Source organism: Nannobrachium achirus (genome assembly GCF_963921795.1).
Source record: "Nannobrachium achirus genome assembly, chromosome: 20".
NCBI classification, from domain to species: Eukaryota; Metazoa; Chordata; class Actinopteri; order Myctophiformes; family Myctophidae; genus Nannobrachium; species Nannobrachium achirus.
In genome coordinates, this window is record NC_137827.1 from 16984223 (window position 1) to 17003884 (window position 19662).

The 19662-nt window shown below is 44.1% G+C and overlaps 1 protein-coding gene across 1 annotated transcript in view; it reads right to left on the reverse strand.

The window, feature by feature from the left end:
* The window catches only part of akt1 (v-akt murine thymoma viral oncogene homolog 1), a 79632-nt gene that overhangs the window by 34577 nt on the left and 25393 nt on the right, over window positions 1-19662 (reverse strand). Inside the window, exon 3 of the mRNA XM_080750033.1 lies at window positions 2576-2704. Within this exon, the coding sequence (XP_080606159.1) occupies window positions 2576-2704 (129 nt within the window). The remainder of the gene's footprint in view (window positions 1-2575; window positions 2705-19662) is intronic.

The window sequence follows — 19662 nt, forward strand, 5'->3', positions numbered from 1 at the left end:
TTTTTTTTTACGATTACTCATGACGACGTTATAAGCGAGTTAAAGAAAGGCAGAGTCCTCTCCATCTGCATCTCCCTCTTCATGCAACCAAACATCTGTTCCCCAAACGGAACGTGTCAGCAGATACGTCAGGAGCGTTGACACACAGAACGGCCCCGCTCCTGATGGATGGGGGACGGGGGGTGGTAGGACCACCACTGAGCTCCAACATGGCTCCGTGGAGGGGGGTTTATCTGTGTTATCCAGCTGCGGCAGCAGCGCCTCGCCACGTGTCCTCCGTGGCTGGGGTCGCAGGCGGTGACAAACTCGGGGAGCCACCGACGATGATGGAGACAGAGCTCTGGAGCGGCGCCGGGGATAAATAATTGAAATCGGGGGACGGGCTAATAGCCGCGATAACTCACGAGTGTCAGGGAGGAAAACATTTTGTTAAGCCGCTTAGACCGGGGAAACGCGTTGTTGCGCGTTATTTTATGCTTTAACCATTGAAAAATAGCAGATATACAAGCTCGCAGCGAGCGTGGCACTCTGCGAGCCTGTAGATCTGCTATTTTTTTTAAACTCTTGAACATTTTGTGCAAGCCTTTGAATATTTTTGGCCCGATTCTAGAAGTGTTTTCTAAATCCTTCTAAGGTTTAAAAATATATATATATATATATATGTTTCTATGTCAGTGGTGCTCAAACGTTTTCATGTCAAGGACCCCCAAAATGATATGTATTTGGCAATGGACCCCCATCTCAAATATTTAGTTCCAGGGACACCCAGAAGCAAAATTTTAGTTATAAATGTTCCCTTTCAAAATACATATATTCAAAGATTTGCACACATTTTCATGACTTTTCAAAAATAGCAGACCTACGAGCTCGCAGCGCGGCACTCGGTGCCGCGCTGTGAGCTTGTAGATCTGCTATTTTTCAATAGCTAAAGTATAAAATAATTCCAGGCCTGAAAATGTTAAACAAACAGTATGCTGTCTAATTGCTCAGTTCAGTCATCTGAGCAGCTTATCACAGCAACTTTCTGTGTGCCCACTGGGCCGGGCAGAGTGGCATTTCATAGTTTTTTTTTTTTTGGTTTTGTTTTGTAGAGAAAGATAGAAATGATCAAAAGGGAGGGGAGACAGAATTCGATTATGTCAAGAGACAAAAACAAATCACAACAACGTTAAAGGCGTGTCAGGTGCCTGATGGGCCCATCGGAAGCAGAGAGAGAGACACATTCAGTTCTTATTCTATCCGGCTTTTCTGATTAATAACTGAGGAACATGTTTTTTTTTTAAGATATGTTTTTGGGCTTTTATGACATGGGGAGCGAGATGGGGAGTGATGCAGCAAAGGTTGGTCGGGATTGGGAATCGAACCAGCGACACGCTGTCAGGCTACACTGAGCCTAAGTGGTATGCACCTGGACCGGTAGGCCAGGCGCATGACACTTTTTTTAAAAGAAAACATTATAAAAATTATTCACTTATAATAATCAACCTGATCAATAAGCCCTAATTGTCATACTTTGCCGTACAATGTCGCACATATTAGTTCGACCCTCTGTTGAAGACCCTTGCTCTAGAGTGAGCGATGCCCACAGGCACAACACCAGAAGGAGACCTCATTCCCCCAAAATCCAGCTTAAACTTGGGGAATAAATGCATTCTGCTATGCTGCCCCCTAATGTGGAATGAACTACCAAAACCCATTAAAGATCTCGACTCTGTACCCAAACTCAAAACTAAACTAAAAACAACGGCTGACCTCAAAATACAAGTGAGCATAGATGATGCTACTCCTCCTTGGTAGTCGCACCATCTGTCCCCCACCCCTCTTTCCTCTCTAAATATACCAGTTGATGCTACAGAGTTTTCTACCAATATTGTTATTGATAGGGCTGTCACGATTATGAGATTTTTTACATGACGATTAATTGTCACTCAAATAATTGCGATTAACGATTTAATTGTGTTTTTGTCGCTGACAATTACATTTCTGTTTGGCTTGTAGGCTTTGAAGTTGCACATGGCAGATATGACACATAACCTAAATATACAAAGAAATGAAAGGAGCTATAGTCAACTTTTTCATTGTAGGGCCGACACTTTGTTTACATCCTAGTCTATAGACTAGAATGTAAACAAAGTGTCGGTCTGACAATGGTATGATTGAAGCTTATTTTTTTATAAAATATTTTCAAAACATTATTTTTATTTTAGCATCAGTTTTTCAAGACAAAGTTGACTATAGTTCCTTTAAGGACATATTTGACAACTTTACACTTTGATAGTGGAAATAGACGATCTACAAGCTCACAACGCGTTGCATTGTGAGCTTATAGTTCTGCTATTGTCACTACTTTTTACTTAAAAAAAATAATACATGAACATTTTTCAACATGGAAACGATTATGACGATTATGAAAAATGATTGCGATTAGACGATTATGTAATAATTGTGACAGCCCTAGTATAGTTATTGATATAGATCTGCAAGGGCTAATGCAGTAAAAGACACAGGTAAGAAACAAAGAGGAGAAAGTCCAGTTGAGGTTGTGTGAGATGATGAATTGAGATGAGATGCTTACGGGCGACTGAGAAGTTGTTCAGGGGGGTTTCCAGCTGGTCCACGTCCTGCGGTCTCTCCTTGTACCCGATGAAGGTGCCATCGCTTTTCAGAAGAAAGTACCGGGGCCTCCAGGTCTTGATGTATTCTCCTGATAGGGGAGAAAGATAAGGGGAGGCATGTGTCATTGACCACAGAGTGAAACCACTTCAAGATGAGGTGTGTCTACATGCGTATTTGAAAAACCTAATCTAGTGCATGCATACTGTAGACTCTTTTTCACACATGGTTTAACGCATTAAGCCCTGGAATTATTTTATGCTTTAGCTATTGAAAAATAGCAGATCTACAAGCTTGTAGACTGCTATTTTAAATGGTAAATGGTGCATTTATATAGCGCTTTTATCCAAGGCGCTTTACATAGTTTGTCATTACATTCACCCATTAACACACACATTCATACACCGGTGGCGGAGGAAACCATGCAAGGCACCAACCTGCTCACCGGGAGCAATTAGGGGTTCAGAGTCTTGCTCAAGGACTCTTCGACATTAACTGAGGAGGAGCCCGGATTCGAACTGGGAACCCTTCAGGTCTTTATAACCTTTCCCCAAAACTCAGAAATTCCGGGACATTCCCATACCATATGAACAAATGAACCTAATGTTCCGGGGGCACAAAAAGTGCAATATGGGTCAGGTGCCAATCCCATTCGATGCCTGATTCTGGGTGTTACATAAGCTCTGTGACAAAACTTGAAATGAATGTACTGATGATGTCTGCTATTTTTCAATAGCTAAAGCATAAAATAATGTTTAAAGTAATAATGCGTTCCCGGTCTAAAACGGTTTAATTCTCAAAATGCTGAGCAGCGCGTGACAGCTCTTCTTTTTCACATGGTGTCTTGGTGATTAATGATGCGCGGGGTTCTCCTTTCTCAAGGTTCTCTCCTAATTCCCGGAGGTGCGACACGTTTCCTGCCATCTAATTGCTATGCTGTTCACTTGGCACTGGCTAAAATGACCGCCTTGGTCGTCCTCCTTCCATTAGTGTAGGTCAGCGGCCGGGACAAATGGTGGTTTTAGCCGGAGTCGGGACCTTCGTTCCTACCCGGCCTCCTGTCCTCTTTGTACGCGTCTAGGTGGAGGTGCAACAGTTAATCAATTAATCAATTATAAGAATTATAATTTATAATTCCATGTTTTGGGCATGTCATCATAGGGAAAAGGTTTCAAAATATCGTCGTTGTCGGGTGAAAACACCATATGTCCAAAACCGTTCGTTTTGCATTTATCATTTTGAAAATGATTTAAACTAGTGAAAACAGCCGATCTACAAGCACACAACGCCTCGCGGTGCGAGGCGTTGTGTGCTTGTAGATCAGCTGTTTTCACTATACTTTTGTGTGACCGCCTTGTATGATGAAGCAGGGCTTTACTTTACGAATTAACGTACACATTTGAAACTTGGAGATACGAGGTTTCCGCTTGACAACAATGATATATACCAGTAAGACTCCCTAATCGGCAGATAAGCGACCGTCACGTCACATACACAAACTTTAGAAGGCAATCGTAGCCAATCAGGAGGGAATATGGGAAATGGGACAGATCCATGTTGACATGGCTTTAGAGATACTGTGTACCTACAGCTTTGTGTGATTTTAGGGCAAAATCCTTAGGAGCAGTGTCCAGAAATGTGTTTTGCAAGAATCTGCCTGATGGTGGCGCTAGTCCGCTAGAAGAGGGCCATGTGAGAAATGAGAGGTGGAGGTTGTGGTTTGCCATTCAAGGAGTGTGTGTGCAAAGTTTGGCATTGATAGGGCCAACGGTGGCGGAGATATGAGTAGGGCAAAAGTGTGACGTGACGAACAGACTGACAGACTGACAGACTGACAGACTGACGGTGGAGCTTTTCATAGTAACTGCGACCTGATGGTCGCAATAATATTTTTTAAGTGATTTTTTTTTTTGGCATGACACTATTTTGAAACGGACAATCCAATAACACTTATAAGCAGTTCATTGATTTGTTGATATAAAAACTTTTTTTTAAAGACACCTCTCAAAAAGGTTTGAACATCTGTGGAAATGTTTTAACAACTTAGAAAATGTTTGAAAATAATGACACGTGCAAAATTGGGACATCAGGTTTGAAAATGTTGTAATTCTTCCACGATTTTTAAACGATTTCACGTAAATGTGTTGTGTGACCACTTCTCTAAATACTGTTTTAGTTGTGAGTGTTTGCCTGTGTCATCACACCCCCTACACTCCCACAATAAGAGTAGACTACCAAGTTTTAAAACCCCAGAAATCACATCACACACACGGTATATTTATGTGTGTATAAATTATCTCCTTACATCAGGACAATGGGATTTAACCCACTAAGACTAAAGGCCGATTCTAAACATTTCTTTTCTTTTTCCCTGAAAAACGTAAGTTTCTATATCAGTGGTTCTCAAACTTTTTCATGTCAAGGACCTCCATTAGTTATATGCATTTGGCCACGGACCGCCATTTCAAAATATAGTGTTCCAGGGAGGGACCCCCAGAAGCAAAGATTTGAGTTAAAAATGTCCCTTTAGAGTTCTATTCATTCACTACTCTCTAGTACATGGGTCCTCAACAGGGGGTCCAGGACCCCTAGGGGGTCCTCAGAGTTACTACAGGGGGTCCTCCAAACCTTTGAGTGATAGAAAGTTTTTTTCTCCTTTTTTATATTAACCACTTGAACCCTATAGGCTAGTGTCCATATTCTGAGAACTTTAGCCAAAAATAGCAGATCTACAAGCTCACAGCGCCTCGCAGAGCTTGTAGATCGGCTATTTTCGGCAAAGGGGTTTGGTGCAAAGGGGAAAAAGAGCAGACTAAGTACAGAGTGAAAGGTCAAGTTTATTAAGTATTGACGGTTCAAGTGGTTAAATATCTGAAAACACAAATTGACATGAATCCAAAATACACTGACGATTGTGCTGTCAAACGATTAAACTATATGGAATCCACGATAAGGTTGTGGGGGTCCCTGCTTCACATCTAGCTCAACTAAGGGGTCCTAAGCCTGAAAATGTTGAAGACACCTGCTCTAGTATTCATTTTATTATTCAATTTCGATAGATTTTCAACAGATGCCTGAAATGTTTGGGACGGCTCATCTCAAAACAAGTCACATTGTTGAGATAAGACTGAAGCCATAACCTTCAGCCATGAACCTCCATTCACTCACAAAGAAACGCAAATGAATCTCCCATAGGCGGACAAAACTCAATTTATTCCAGTGACGGTTCAGGAAATGTCGCGCCAGATGTTTCGCAGAAGGAAGGAGGGGGAAAAAAAGAAAAAAAGAAAAGAAAGAACTTACGCACCATAACAAGGCAGCCACGCACACACACACTGGAGTGAGATCTGAATATTTATACAGGAAAAGTGTAATTTATTTTTAATTACGGAACCGCATATTAACCCCATGCAGTGCTGGAGCAAGCTGTCCTTAATTGCCCCATTTCCTCTGACACAAGCGTGCTCTGTGTGTGTGTGTGTGTGTGTGTGTGTGTGGGTGTGTGTGTGTGTGTGTGTGTGTGTGTGTGTGTGTGTGTGTGAGAGAGAGAGAAAGAGAAGTGGAGGGGTATGAGATCAGTCAATATGAGATCCTGTTCCCTTCCTTCAAACACACACACACGCACACGCACACGCACACACACACACACACACACACACACACACACACACACACACACACACACACACACACACACACACACACGCGCTGACACAAACACAGTCACACGCACAAACCACAGGCTCCTGTCTTGTGAATCCGATCCAAGAACTGAGGCAGTACACAGACAGACAGAGCAGAATGCTTTTAATAGCATCCAATCATGTCTCCTCTGCTCGGCCAAGGCGAGAACTTATGTTTTACAACATTGATGTAGTGTCACGTCTCTCGATTAAACAATTGGCCAACCGTGCAGATCAGCTGCGCAGGATTACTTTCAGACCTACGATACAAACACTTCATCACCTGCCTTCATCGTCGGACCTCGCACTTCCTACGCGTTTTTACCGGAAACCCCCACCGCTCGCGATTCGGAGATGCGGTGGACTCGGGATGAATGAATAAATAAAACTAGAAGCAGTGCTCTTCCGAGCACAGGTCTCCACCAGGCCAGGCGTCCTGGTGGTGCTACTGTATAATAGGCCAATGTAAAAAGGGTGGCATATGTTCTTCACCTTAGACCTTTCATGGCAATCGGACACTGCATGCATGATTTGAAGCATTGTGTTCCAAAAATGTGTTTTGCTAAAGTCTACCCGCTGGTGGCGCTATAACAGGCCAATGTGAAAAAGGTAGCATTTGTTCCTTGACCTAGTGGGAATATGTGTGACAAATTTCACGGTAATTGCAAGCTGCGTTGATGATTTTAGGCATTTTGTTCAAAAACGGAGCAATCCTGCAAACTTTGGAAGCCAATATTAGCCAATCAGGATGGAATATGAAATATCAGACAGATCAGACTTGATCACATGACTATAGAGATACTGTGTACCGATTTGTGTGATTTTTGGATAAAATCTCAAGGAGTAATATCCAAAAATGTGTTTTGCATAAGCCGGCCCAAAGGTGGCGCTATAAAAGGCTGATGTGAAAAATGCAGGGCAAAGGTTTATCCTTAGCCTCTAGGGAGTGCGCTTACAAAGTTTGAAACTGATCGGTGGAGTTATAGGTAAAACCACAAATCGGCCTGTTATAGCGCCACCATGAGGCTGATTTAAAAAAAAATAAGTGGTATTTCTTCCTCGGCCTAGTGGGAACTTGTGTGCGCGATTTCATGATAATTGCACTTTGCGTTTGTGATTTGAGGCTTTTTTTTTTTTTTAAACGGCTCAATCCTACAAACTTTGGAAGCCAATCTTAGCCAATCAGGATGGAATATGCAAAATTGAACAGATACGTGTCGATCACATGACTGTCGAGATACTGCCTACAGATTTGTAGGATTTTTGGACAAAATCTGTAAGAGTAGTGCACAGAAATGTGTTTTGCGAACATCGGCCACTAGGTGGCGCTAGAAAAGGCCCATTTGAAATATTTAGGGCAGAGTGGCAGAGGTTCTAGATTGGCATCCAGGGAATGTGTGTGCTCACTTTGGCAGCGACCGGGCCAACGGCGACTGAGATTAGGTGCACACAAACTGCGAGGACGCACGCACGCACGGACGCACGGACACAAGGACGGACGGAGGGGAAAACATACTCTCCCCCATGCCTTCGGCAGGTGGAGACAATAAATAATTACCACTTGTTCTGGGATATTATAACATCAGATTAAGGCAGGGGTCTTCAACGTTTTCAGGCCAAGGACCCCTTAGTTAGAGAGAGAGATGAAGAAGGGACCCCTATAGCCTTTTCTGCTTTTCATAGATTCCATATAGTTTCGTCGTTTGACAGCACAATCATCAGTGTATTTTGGATTCATGTCAATGTGTGTTTTCAGATATTTACTTGATTTACTTAATAAAGTTGACGTTTCACTCTGTACTTGGTCTGCTCCTTTTCCCCTCTACACCAAAGCTCTTTGCCGAAAATAGCCGATCTACAAGCTCACAACGCCTCGCAGCGCAAGGCGTTGTGAGCTTGTAGATCTGCTATTTTTAAGTTCTCAGGATATGGACACTATATGGTTCAAGTGCATGCATATAAAAAAGGTGAAAAAATGTTTCTATCACACAAAGATTTGGAGGACCCCCTGTAGTAACTCTGAGGACCCCCTAGGGGTCCCAGACCCCCTGTTGAAGACCCCTGAATTAAGGTAAGACAATGGGTAGTCCGGAATTCTTGTTTAATTTAAATTCTAAGAACACATTATAGAGGCTACTTTGCATAGATATGAATACAGATGTGCCTTGAGATATTGACTTGCCCCGTGGCGGTGCTGGGCACAAAACGTTAGAAAACCACTGCTCTACGCTGAGCCATTAAACCCAAAACAAACACCAGAGTGTAAAAAAAAGAAAAGAGAAAAACACCTGATTTACAGCAAATGGCAAGGTGGCGGCACAAATCACAGCACGAGAGAAAACATCTGCCCCAGAGCACAGTGTGCTTTAGACTTCAATCCGCAGCAGATGTCCAATATGTTATTACGTCTGTTGCCATTTTTCATCATGGCAGGGAAGGGGATTTTTCATCGCCCGTTTCTTGCAGAGTAAGTGTTTTCCACAACCAAATGTAGCTTATTTAGAAATTAGCTCGACTTTGTCAGCCTTCGGAATGCCATTTTCATCTCTTACCTGCGAACCCTCGAATGTATATCGTCGTCGTCGGGTGGAAACCTTGTATGTCCAAAAGCGTTCGTTTTGTATTTATCATTTAAAAAATGAACTGAACTAGTGAAAACAGCCGATCTACAAGCACACAACGCCTCGCGGCGCGAGGCGTTGTGTGCTTGCAGACCGGCTGTTTTCACTTCTTTTGTGCGACGGCCTTGTATGATGAAGCAGGGCTTTACTTGCACAAATTTGAAACTTGGAGATACTTGGAGATACTTGGAGCGGCTGTAGCTCAAGAGGTAGATCCGGTTGGCCAATGACCCATGGGTCGGCAGTTCAAATCCCGGCTCCTCCTGTCTACATGTCGAAGTGTCCTTGGGCAAGACACTGAACCCTGAGTTGCTCCCGGTGAGCTGGTTGGTGCCTTGCATGGTTTCCACCACCACCGGTGTATGAATGTGTGTGTAAATGGGTGAATGTAATGCACATTGTAAAGCGCTTTGGATAAAAGTGCTATATAAATGCACCATTTACAAGGTTTCTGCCTGACAGTGACGGTATGCTATGCTGCTCATAATTGAAACACACACTGACTGACTGGCGATTGGGTGGTATATGGTGGATTTCCCTCATGTTCGCTCGAGTCGTGATGAAATTTCAGCCACGAGTCGTTTGTCTGTTTTACACTTCGGAGGATCAATCAACATCCACATAAGTCATCTAAGAGAATCTCTAGACAGTCTTGCTGCCGAGCGTGATTTATCACGACCATTCATTCAGGAGGAAAATAAATTGTTTACTCCGGCACACCGGTGGCGGCCCGACTCAGGACTACAAGAAGCTAGAGCCCGACCGATATATCAGTCAAACCGATATATCGGTCGTTTTTGGACCCCAATGTCAGTATGGGACATCGGTCATTACTGTATCTCTCCGATGTATCGGTTGTTTTTATAAGTAATCTTAGACCACCATTTGATGACATTTAGCCTCTCATACCCAAAACTTAGAATATATTGTCGTTGCCCGTAAGGATCCATTTGGGTTTCATTTTACACTCATGAGTTAAAGATCTTATAAAGGGTCCATTTGGTTACCAAATCTCCATCATTTTGCTGGGGGCCAACTGGAAATCCCTCAAGGACCACTGGTGGTCCCCGGACCATTGGTAAAAAAAAATAAAAAAAAGTTTTGAATGTAAGAAGTTTTTGAAAATGTAGACTATTTATTATTATTATTTTAAATGATTACAAAACATTGGTTAATCATCGGCAATCGGTGGTCTAGCACTCTCCATCGGCAAACATCGGCATCGCCCAAAAAATATGGCATCGGTCGGGCTCTACAAGAAGCGTAGTTTCAACCGGGACTGGAACCAGCAACCTGTTCCAAAGACAACATAAAAAACCTGGACTGGATCTCTCAACAACACAGGAAAAATCTCAATGGCAGCCTCAGTGGCCGGAGCTCTCTCCATACCAGGCCTTGTGCGTCTCCTCCGCACAGCCTCAGCTGGCACCCCGTTCTGTGGTCAAGTTTTGGCTGACCCATATCCTCCGGCTACAGTTCATGCCAGTCCACTCCACACTGGGGACGGTATGCGCACAATGCAGCATCATGTGTACCTTGCTCGGTTATTACAGTTTGTCATCCAAGCGCACACGCAGCAGAGGAAGGCTTTGCCTAACAGGTAAGTAGCCTCATTGGAGAACCCTAGAACTTCATTTAGAAAAAGACATGGCATAATATATCGTCGTTGTCGTGTGGAAACCTTGTATGTCCAAATGCCGTTTGTTTTGTATTTATCATTTTAAAAATGATTTAGACTAGTGAAAACAGCCTCGCACCGCGAGGCGTTGTGTGCTCGTAGATCTGCTGTTTTCACTACTTTTGTGCGACAGCCTTGTGTGATTACATCGCGAAAAAAAAACATTGAACATTTGAAACTTGGAGATACAAGGTTTCTGCCCGACAGTGACGATATATGGAAGCACATTTGTTTGTGCCTCAAACGCCACAAGCGATCATCAGATAGATCTCTGCTCACAGCCTCACACTGAAGACTTGAGCTCACCAAACAAACTGACTGAATAAATGACGGCGGAATATTCAGACAATGACGGGTCGAGACAGGTGTTCCTCTGTATGAATGTGTGTGTGTGCGTATAGTGACGTGTAGAGTATGCATTAGATAGCATCGGGGTGTATATTTAGCAGATGACAACAACAGCCCCTTCAGAAACGCTCTGAGGTTTTGCTTCCAGCCACACTGACGCACAAGTGCCCACCAGAACTGGCACGGGCTGAGAGATCTGCCCCAGTTCCAATGACGCAACGGCTGCGCGGCACCAGCGAGACATTCTTCCATGCAGGGGTGTCCTCTCAGTCACATGGCTGTCAGTGAAATGACGATAACCACACAAACAGGCGCACACAGACGTGCGCGCGTGCGCGCAAGCACACACACACACACATACGCGCATACTAGGGCATCTATCTATCTACATGCTATCTATCTACATGCTATCTACATGCTATCTATCTACATGCTATCTACATGCTATCTACATGCTCACAACGCCTCGCGTTGCGAGGCATTGTGAGCATGTAGATCTGCTATTTTCACAATATTTATCTGCGGAACCGAGTCACATTAAATGTAATACCTACAATTCCAAGTGCTTGTCAGGGTGGGGGTCCCCAGTTCAAATATGTTTATTTTGGGGGTCACGGCCTAAAAAGGTTTGAGAAGCCCTGGTATAGAGCATTAACAAATTCATCCACCAGGGGCATTGACAACTCATTTTTATGACTTCCCATCTAGCCAAGCTTTCTAAACTATATATTTTTTAAAGAGAAAACAATTTAAAAAAAAAAAAAGCGAATATTCGACTTCGGTGTACAACGTTGAATAGTGACTTTGATATTCGAATATTCTAATATTTGGTGAATGCCCTAGCGCACACACATCTCTGTGACTAACTATTAAAGCAATGGTGACTCATGCAATTCCTTGATGATGGGCATTTAGAGGCCGTTTATTGTTGAGACAGGGGAGAAGACCACATGGGGAGGAATGGCCAGCGAGGCAAACACGCTCATCATGATGAAATGTAACACCTAGGGTCCACCTCTAAAGCCCCGCTGGGCTCACTGGAACATACTACTGTGACTTTGTGTCATTGCTCGTGTGTTGAGAAAGCACACGTCCCACTGGAGCACTTAGAAAAGCAAAAATTGTTTGTGTGAGCAATTCATCTGTTTTCCGGCTGTATGGGACACGCTTACGATTTATCTATACCGGCTGTATGGGAACCTTAGTTGTTGTTGTTTTTTAAACACAAGCTGACAGCAAGCCATGCATTAAAAAAAACAACTAAACGTTTTAGTGCAGTCATTGCTAGGGCACGATTATGACATTTTACATGACGATCAATTGTCATTCAAATAACTGTGATTAACGATTTAATTGTGTTTTTGTCGTTGACAATTACATTTCTCTTTGGCTTTTAGGCTTTGGAGTTGCACATGGCAGATATGACACATAACCTAAATATACAAAGAAATGACTGACATATTTGACAACTTTATACTTAAAAAAAAGAACATTGATAGTGGAAATAGCCGATTCACATGCTCACAATGCGTCACAATACGACGCGTTGTGAGCTTGTAGATCTGCTATTTCCACAATTTTTTTAACGATGATTATGAAAAATAATCACGATTATGTCAAATAATTGCGATTAGGCGATCATGTAATAATTGTGACAGCCCTAGCCATTGCCATTCTTTGCAGCAGGTGGACTATGCGGAACACATCCCCACCCTGCAAGTGTAAAGTGTCTCTAGACAGAGGGAATCCCAACTTCCTCATCTGAGACCACAAACCTGGTCATGTGACAAAAGTGGAAATGGCCACATCCGTCTGTCTGTGTCTACACCAGCCTGTGGAGCGCATAAGCAACACAAGTGACCCCTAGTCAGTTTCCTATTTACACCCATTTCCCTTTATTTTTTTCCTCTCAATTTACTTTCCACGGTGTCCGCCTTTCTCGCTCACTCACACGGCTTGAGAGTAAAACTGACTGTAGAACTCTAAGATGTGCTCTTTTGCACGGTGGTGGTTCGCCTCAAAATCACAGATGTTCAAGTTTACTACGTGACATTGTGAAGCGATGTACACCTTCATCATGAATGGGCCGTGCCATTATCCTGGGGCTGTACATTTGCCAAAAAATAGCAGATAAACAAGCTCACAACAACGTGTTGCAACCCGTTGTGAGCTTGTAGATCGGCTATTTTTAGGCAAAGAGATTTGGTAGAGAGTGAAAAACATGAAATCAAGTTTTTACCAATTGTAGAGGGTTTAAGTGGTACCAGATATGCAGCTCGGCAAATAAAAGGTGAATTGATCCCAGTGCGTGACGGAGGACAATATCACAATAAATTAAATCTCCTCTATACGATTAACGTGAGTGTTTTTTATCACGAAAAACGATAATATCGCGTATTGTCCCATCCCTAATTTACACACTTTACAGAGATTCCCGCGTACAGCGAGAGACAATGCAAAGTGCTGACAATGAACAATGGACCTCACGGCAGCGACACAGGAGAGCCCTTGGTTTTTCAAGTCAATTCATCAGCGAAGTGTTCCAGTAAACTAACCCCCTTTTGATATGGATGTGTTCTCCAAAACAGGAAGCTGCCTGATAAACAGCCTGACCACAACCTAGATAAGATAAAAAGCACCCAAACTGTCTGCAGCCTGTGTGTTCACAACAAGACATATCCCTAAAACACACACACACACAGGGAACAACAAACACCATACACACGAGGTGTTGTTTCCAGCAATCAAGGTTGTTTGAGTTGAGGGTCGATATATACGTATATCCGGTTCCACTTTGTATTCGTTTCAGAGTGGGAACATTATTCTGACTCGATCGTTTTGGAGTCAAAGATATTATATAGGCGTTATGATAACGTCCTCCGGTGACTCCGGTGACGTTCAGTACTAGGCCAGATCACAGCCCATATGGGGATGATCTTGACGTCATTACCAGGACATCATACGGACTATAGGATTATTGTTATTGTTTGTAATGTTAGTTGAAATATCTGACTAGTTATGATATTTATCTGGCCTCGATCGGACCCTCTCTGATGAATCCAGGACGTCCGTTTTCGTGTGCAGGATTTATGTTGGTTGAAATCAGGTGATATTCTAGGCCAAGTCTGACTAGTCATGGTTTGACTTGATCTGGCCCCAATTGAGACGTCACTGATTGGTCCAGGTCCTGACCGTGCTTGCTGGGTTAAGTCTGCTTCACGTGTTTTACTTTTGAAATTGAATACATTTCTGTCGTTTTAAAAGGCTGAATAATTCACCATGTGCACTAAATGCTTATAAATAAATAGGTTTATTCACTTTGACCACTTTACAATTTATAAGAAGTTTTCAATATATTGATTCAAAAGGGTCGGATTGAAATAAGCTGATTTTGCCTTCAGATTCAGATTCAATCAAGTCTGTTTGAACCCCAGCTCCAATTTGAATGACTCCGTTTACGTTGACAGAAAGTTTAAAGGGAGAATGGAGGGAATAAAAAAAGAAAGAGTGAACTGGAAGCGGATGAACTGACACTGGATGACAGGATGAGAGAATTAGATGAGCGATTGAGAGGGTGAGTGTGAGAGAATGAGAGGAGCAAATGAGACGAGTTGAGACAATGTTATGAGAATAAAAGGGGATGAGAGAATAAAGTACAATGCCTAGTAATACATAAGGACCGCAGGTCTACACTAGAAATGGAGGGGGAGAGAGATTTCTTCAGTTTTGTCCGTTTGGTATCCGTTCTTTCTCCCTGTCCGTAGGCTAGTGGACAACACCCAACCCGACGCATTAAAACCGATTAAAACATACGTACGCATGAACTAGCCGTGGCGAACCTTTGTCAACCGTGGCGGCAGTAGTGAAGAAAAGATGCTGTTCTTATACCTCTATGATACCAACATGGAAAGCTCTGTGGCTTGAACGCCGTTCTCTAATTGATTAATCACCAGATTCGATAGATGGGGGCAACTCAAGCTGAGTGTGGTTCATTTGCCAAAAAAGAAAACGTTTCACTTGCGTTTCGAATCGTATATCCTTTGACTGGCTGGTGATATAACGTTAACTGACACAAAGTATTCATTAAAAGACTTGTGTGGATTATCATTAGAGTGAAATCCTAGTCGGGGCGCATTGAGAATCTCTCGTGCATGTGCTCTGTGCTGCGAGGCGCAAATGCGGCGCACTGCCCCAACGGGAGCAGAATTGGAGCGGAGAGCGGGTCGGCACGCACACGCCGTAGATGAACTAAGCATGTCGACGCAATTACTGCACGTCCTCTCTCACCTGAAACGTACACAAACTCAAACATACAGAATTATAAAAGGGCCAAACATACAGAACTATAAACGGGCCTTTAGATGAGGTTAAGCGGATGAGAAAACGAGGATGAGATAAACAAATTGTTGGAAGGAGGATGAGAGGACGAATGTACAGTGAGAGAAAAGTTGTGACGAATGCAGCGGTGTAGCGAGACAGATCACTACATATGTTCACTACATATGCGCACAAGTGAAGTGTGTACGATCCGTGCAAGCGTGCGTGCGCGTGCATGCGTCTGTCTGTGTGTGTGTGTGTGTGTGTGTGTGTGTGTGTGTGTGTGAGGGAGGACCCATGCGAGGAGCTGTCAGTGTCTGATAGAGTGTCTTTACATGACAAACAGCTGCTGAGGTCTGGGATGCGCGCTGGGCAAAGTGGAAAATAATGAAGGGAGGGCCGCTGCCAAACACAACAGAATTCATCTTTATTTGCCAACTGCTGTACGACGACCCTGCGCGTGGACAGCACCAGCACGACACCACGCCCTCGCACGCACACACACACACCAGGCACGGGCACACATAGACATCAAAGGGGGCTCGAGCCCCTGCCCTTTTATCCATCTGTAAAAAGTGCCCACTCCAGACCATGAATGCAGTTTTTACTATATGGTGAAAGAAATGAAAATGCCCTCTTTCCATGCCATACCCGAAGGCAGCCTTTTCCAAACTCTCCTGAACTTGAGTGCATCATCTTATGTTGAAAGAATTGCCCTCTCTGTGTAGAAATCCATGCTGTACGCCACATTTCCAGTATTGATTTGATTTAGTTCAGTGTGGTATCACGCACCGAAAATAGCCGACCTCCAAGCTCACACCGCGTCCCAGCGCGACGCGTTGTGTGCTTGGAGGTCTTCTATTTTCGATATTTACGCTAAAAGGCCCTTTTAGAAATTTCAGCCCCTGCCTCTCTAACAATCTCTGCACGTCCCTGACACAGACACATACACACACACACGCACACACACACAAGCATTTAGGGGAAGAGAAAACTGGTTTAACAACAGCTGTACACATTGGTGTGTGTGTGTGTGTGTGTGTGTGCGTGTGTGCGTGCGTGCGTGCGTGCGTGCGTGCGTGCGTGCGTGTGTGGAGCTTGAATTGATTGATGGACTACACACTGTGCTACATTAGATCTATACATCATGCGTTGTGATCTCACAACAAGGTACCCCAGGTAGGGTTTGGCAAGAGGAGCGGGGGAGAAACTCACTACGTTCCATTTCCAGCATTTTGGTTCATATCTCCGTTGACGATGGGCCAACACACAATCAATTACAATCCAGATGCTGAAAGCATTTTATTCCTAAAATGGCAATAAATATCCTGTGGCGAAACTTTTAAAAGACTCTCTTTGTACCTAAACAACTTATGATTCCAGAGCCTGCCATGATAAATCCTTGGTCCACAAAAGGATTTAAGATTTATCCCAACACAATGAAATCCTGAGAACTGATGTAAACCTTACCACCGCTCAGTTCACACGAGTGTGATTTTTTAACATTCGTAAAGGAAAACAATGAAAGTTAAAAAGTTAGAAAGATGTTTTTTTTTCTTCTTCTCAAAATAAGGACGCGATTTTTGATGTTGTTTTAGCGCTCGTTAAAGAGCGGGGAGGCGGGGGGACGTAAGGGGGGCAGGCACGTGCACACACACAGACATCGGAGGGGGCTTGAGCCCTTGCCCTTATAACCGTCTGTAAAAAGTGCCCTCTCCAGACCATGAATGCAGTTTTTACTATGGTGAAGGAAATGCAAATGCCCAGTTTCAATGCCATAGCTGACTGCAGCATTCCAGAGAATTGCCTTGTCCAAACTCCCCTGAACTTGAATGCAACATCTTATGTTGAAAGAACTGCCCTCTCTGTGTAGAAATCCATGCCGTTACGCCACATCTCCAGTACTGACTTGATATACTTAGTTCAGTGTGCTATCACAAACCGAAAATAGGCGACCTCCAAGCTCACAACGCGCTGCGACGCGTTGTGAGCTTGGAGGTCTGCTATTTTCGATATTTCCACCAAAAAGGCTTTTTTTGGAGCTGTGTGAAGCACAGGCTCCCTATACGTGGCTGTGTGGGTCTGTGTGTGTGTGTGTGTGTGTGTGTGTGTGTGTGTCTGTCTGTCTGTCTGTGTGTCTGTGTGTATGTAGCCTGAACTTCCTAAACTTCGGCACGCCACTAGTCCCACAGTTTTGCCACCACACACTCGCGCCATATGTCAAATCGACCGGCTTACTCGGGAATCGTGGGCTATTACTTTTCTAAGAGAAAGGTTCTATAGTTTAATTGATATTAATTTATTAGTGAATTAACTTTCCCCATTGACTTATAATGGGAATCGCAAAAACTCACATTCAATTATTTGTCTCTCGCAAACCATAGGGGCTAGAGTTTCAAGACTTGGAGAGGAGGTTCATAATGATTTCAAGGATTAAATAAAAAATAATTGTGTCATTTGGCCGCATGGTGGCGCCATAACACCCCACTTTACGTTTTGGCCTGTAACTCTTGAACCGTAGGTCGGAAAATTAAAAATATTTTTTCCCTGGATTCCTTGGGTCATGACGCATCTCCCCATATAGGCCACGCCCATTTGCGCCATGATAGATTTTCCGCCATCTTGAATTTTCTCCAAAACACACTTTTTGCTCCTTTTCCTACATATTTTCTTCAAATGTCACAAAAATCGGTACACATGATCCACACACACACACACACACACACACACACACACACACACACACACACACACACACACACACACACACACACACACACACACACACGCACACACACACACACGCACACACGCACACACACACACACACACAGCTCCACTTCACACGGGTGTGATTTTTTAGAAATGCCAGCCCCTGCCTCTCTAACATTCTCTGCACGTCCCTGGTAGGGGGGGGGGGGGGGGGGGGGGGGTGTATGACGGGGACAGAGGAGGCAGCGTTGGAGTGACAGAGGTTAGTGGCTGTGTCTGAGGAGCGTCGCGCTACATCCGTCTCCACATGACAACGGCAGGAATGCGGACGGACGGACGGACGGACGGACGGACGGAGGGAGGTCCCAGCTGCTGGGGCTCGCTGGCTGACGCACAGTGGTGGGAAGTAGCCAAGTACATTTACTCCAGTACTGTACTTAAATATAATTTTTTCCGATTTCCAATACTTTTACGTCTACTCCACAACATCTCGGATCCAAACATTGTACTTTAACTCTGCTACATTTATTTGAAAACGTTTTAGTTACAGTGCAGAATTCAGATATAAATGATTATATTACAAAACATACATTAATCCACCTTAGCCCTATTCTATACCTAGGCTAATTGAAAATGCATTGGCGGAATCCACTCACGTCTCTCATTATAGGTAGAATATTTGGGCGGTGTGAACGCGCCCTAACAGAGTATTTCTACATTGCAGTATTGATACTTTTACTTGAGTAAAAAATATGAGCGCTTTTTCCACCACTGCTGGCGCATCATGCAGAAGTCACTGCAAATTTCTTTGCAGTGACAGAACGCGTCGCAACACGACACGTTGTGAGCTTGTAGATCAGCTATTTTTTGGCAAAGAAATTTGATAGAGTGAAAAAAAGACTGTATCGGGTACGTATATTATAACTACCTTTATATCAATTATAGAGGGTTTAAGTGGTATCGGATATGCAGCTCGGCGCATAAAAGGTGAATTGATCCCAGTGCATGACGGAGGACGATATCACAATAAATTAAATCACCACGATATGATTATTGTGAGTGTTTTTTATCACGATAAATGATAATATTGCTTATCGTCCCATCCCTAAGTCATACACACACACACACACACACACACACACACACACACACACACACAAAGAGAGGAATGGAGAGAGGGTTAGATAGTGCCCACAACCAGAGGTTGTTGGACTTCCTGGGTGTGGGGGGGGGGTCGGTCGGTGGGGGGGGGGCTATTGGGTTTTGTCCCTGGTCATTCATGACTCTGGGAGGGGAGGGGGGGGGGGACATAGGGGGGGTGAGAGGAAGGCAGCCAGTGGTAACTGTGTGAACCCGGGTGTGTGTGTGTGTGTGTGTGTGTGTGTGTGTGTGTGTGTGTGTGTGTGTGTGGTGAGAATCGGATGAGGGGGTCGGGGAGGTGCGGGGGGGTTTTGAGGATTAGGGAATTAGAACTCCAAAGCGAGGGGAGAGAGGGGGGAGGGAGGGTCCGTGTCTTTTGTTGGTTTTTCCCTGGTCTGCCACCCCTCCGTACCCCCCCCCCCCCCTTTCTGCCCGGGTCCCTGCCTGGCCTGCTGTAGGCTGCAGCTGCAGCCCTGCCACCCCGTGTGCCCTGCATCTCAATGAGCCCCGCGCGGGTGGACGGGCCGCCCCGCTCCAGAGGACAAGAGAG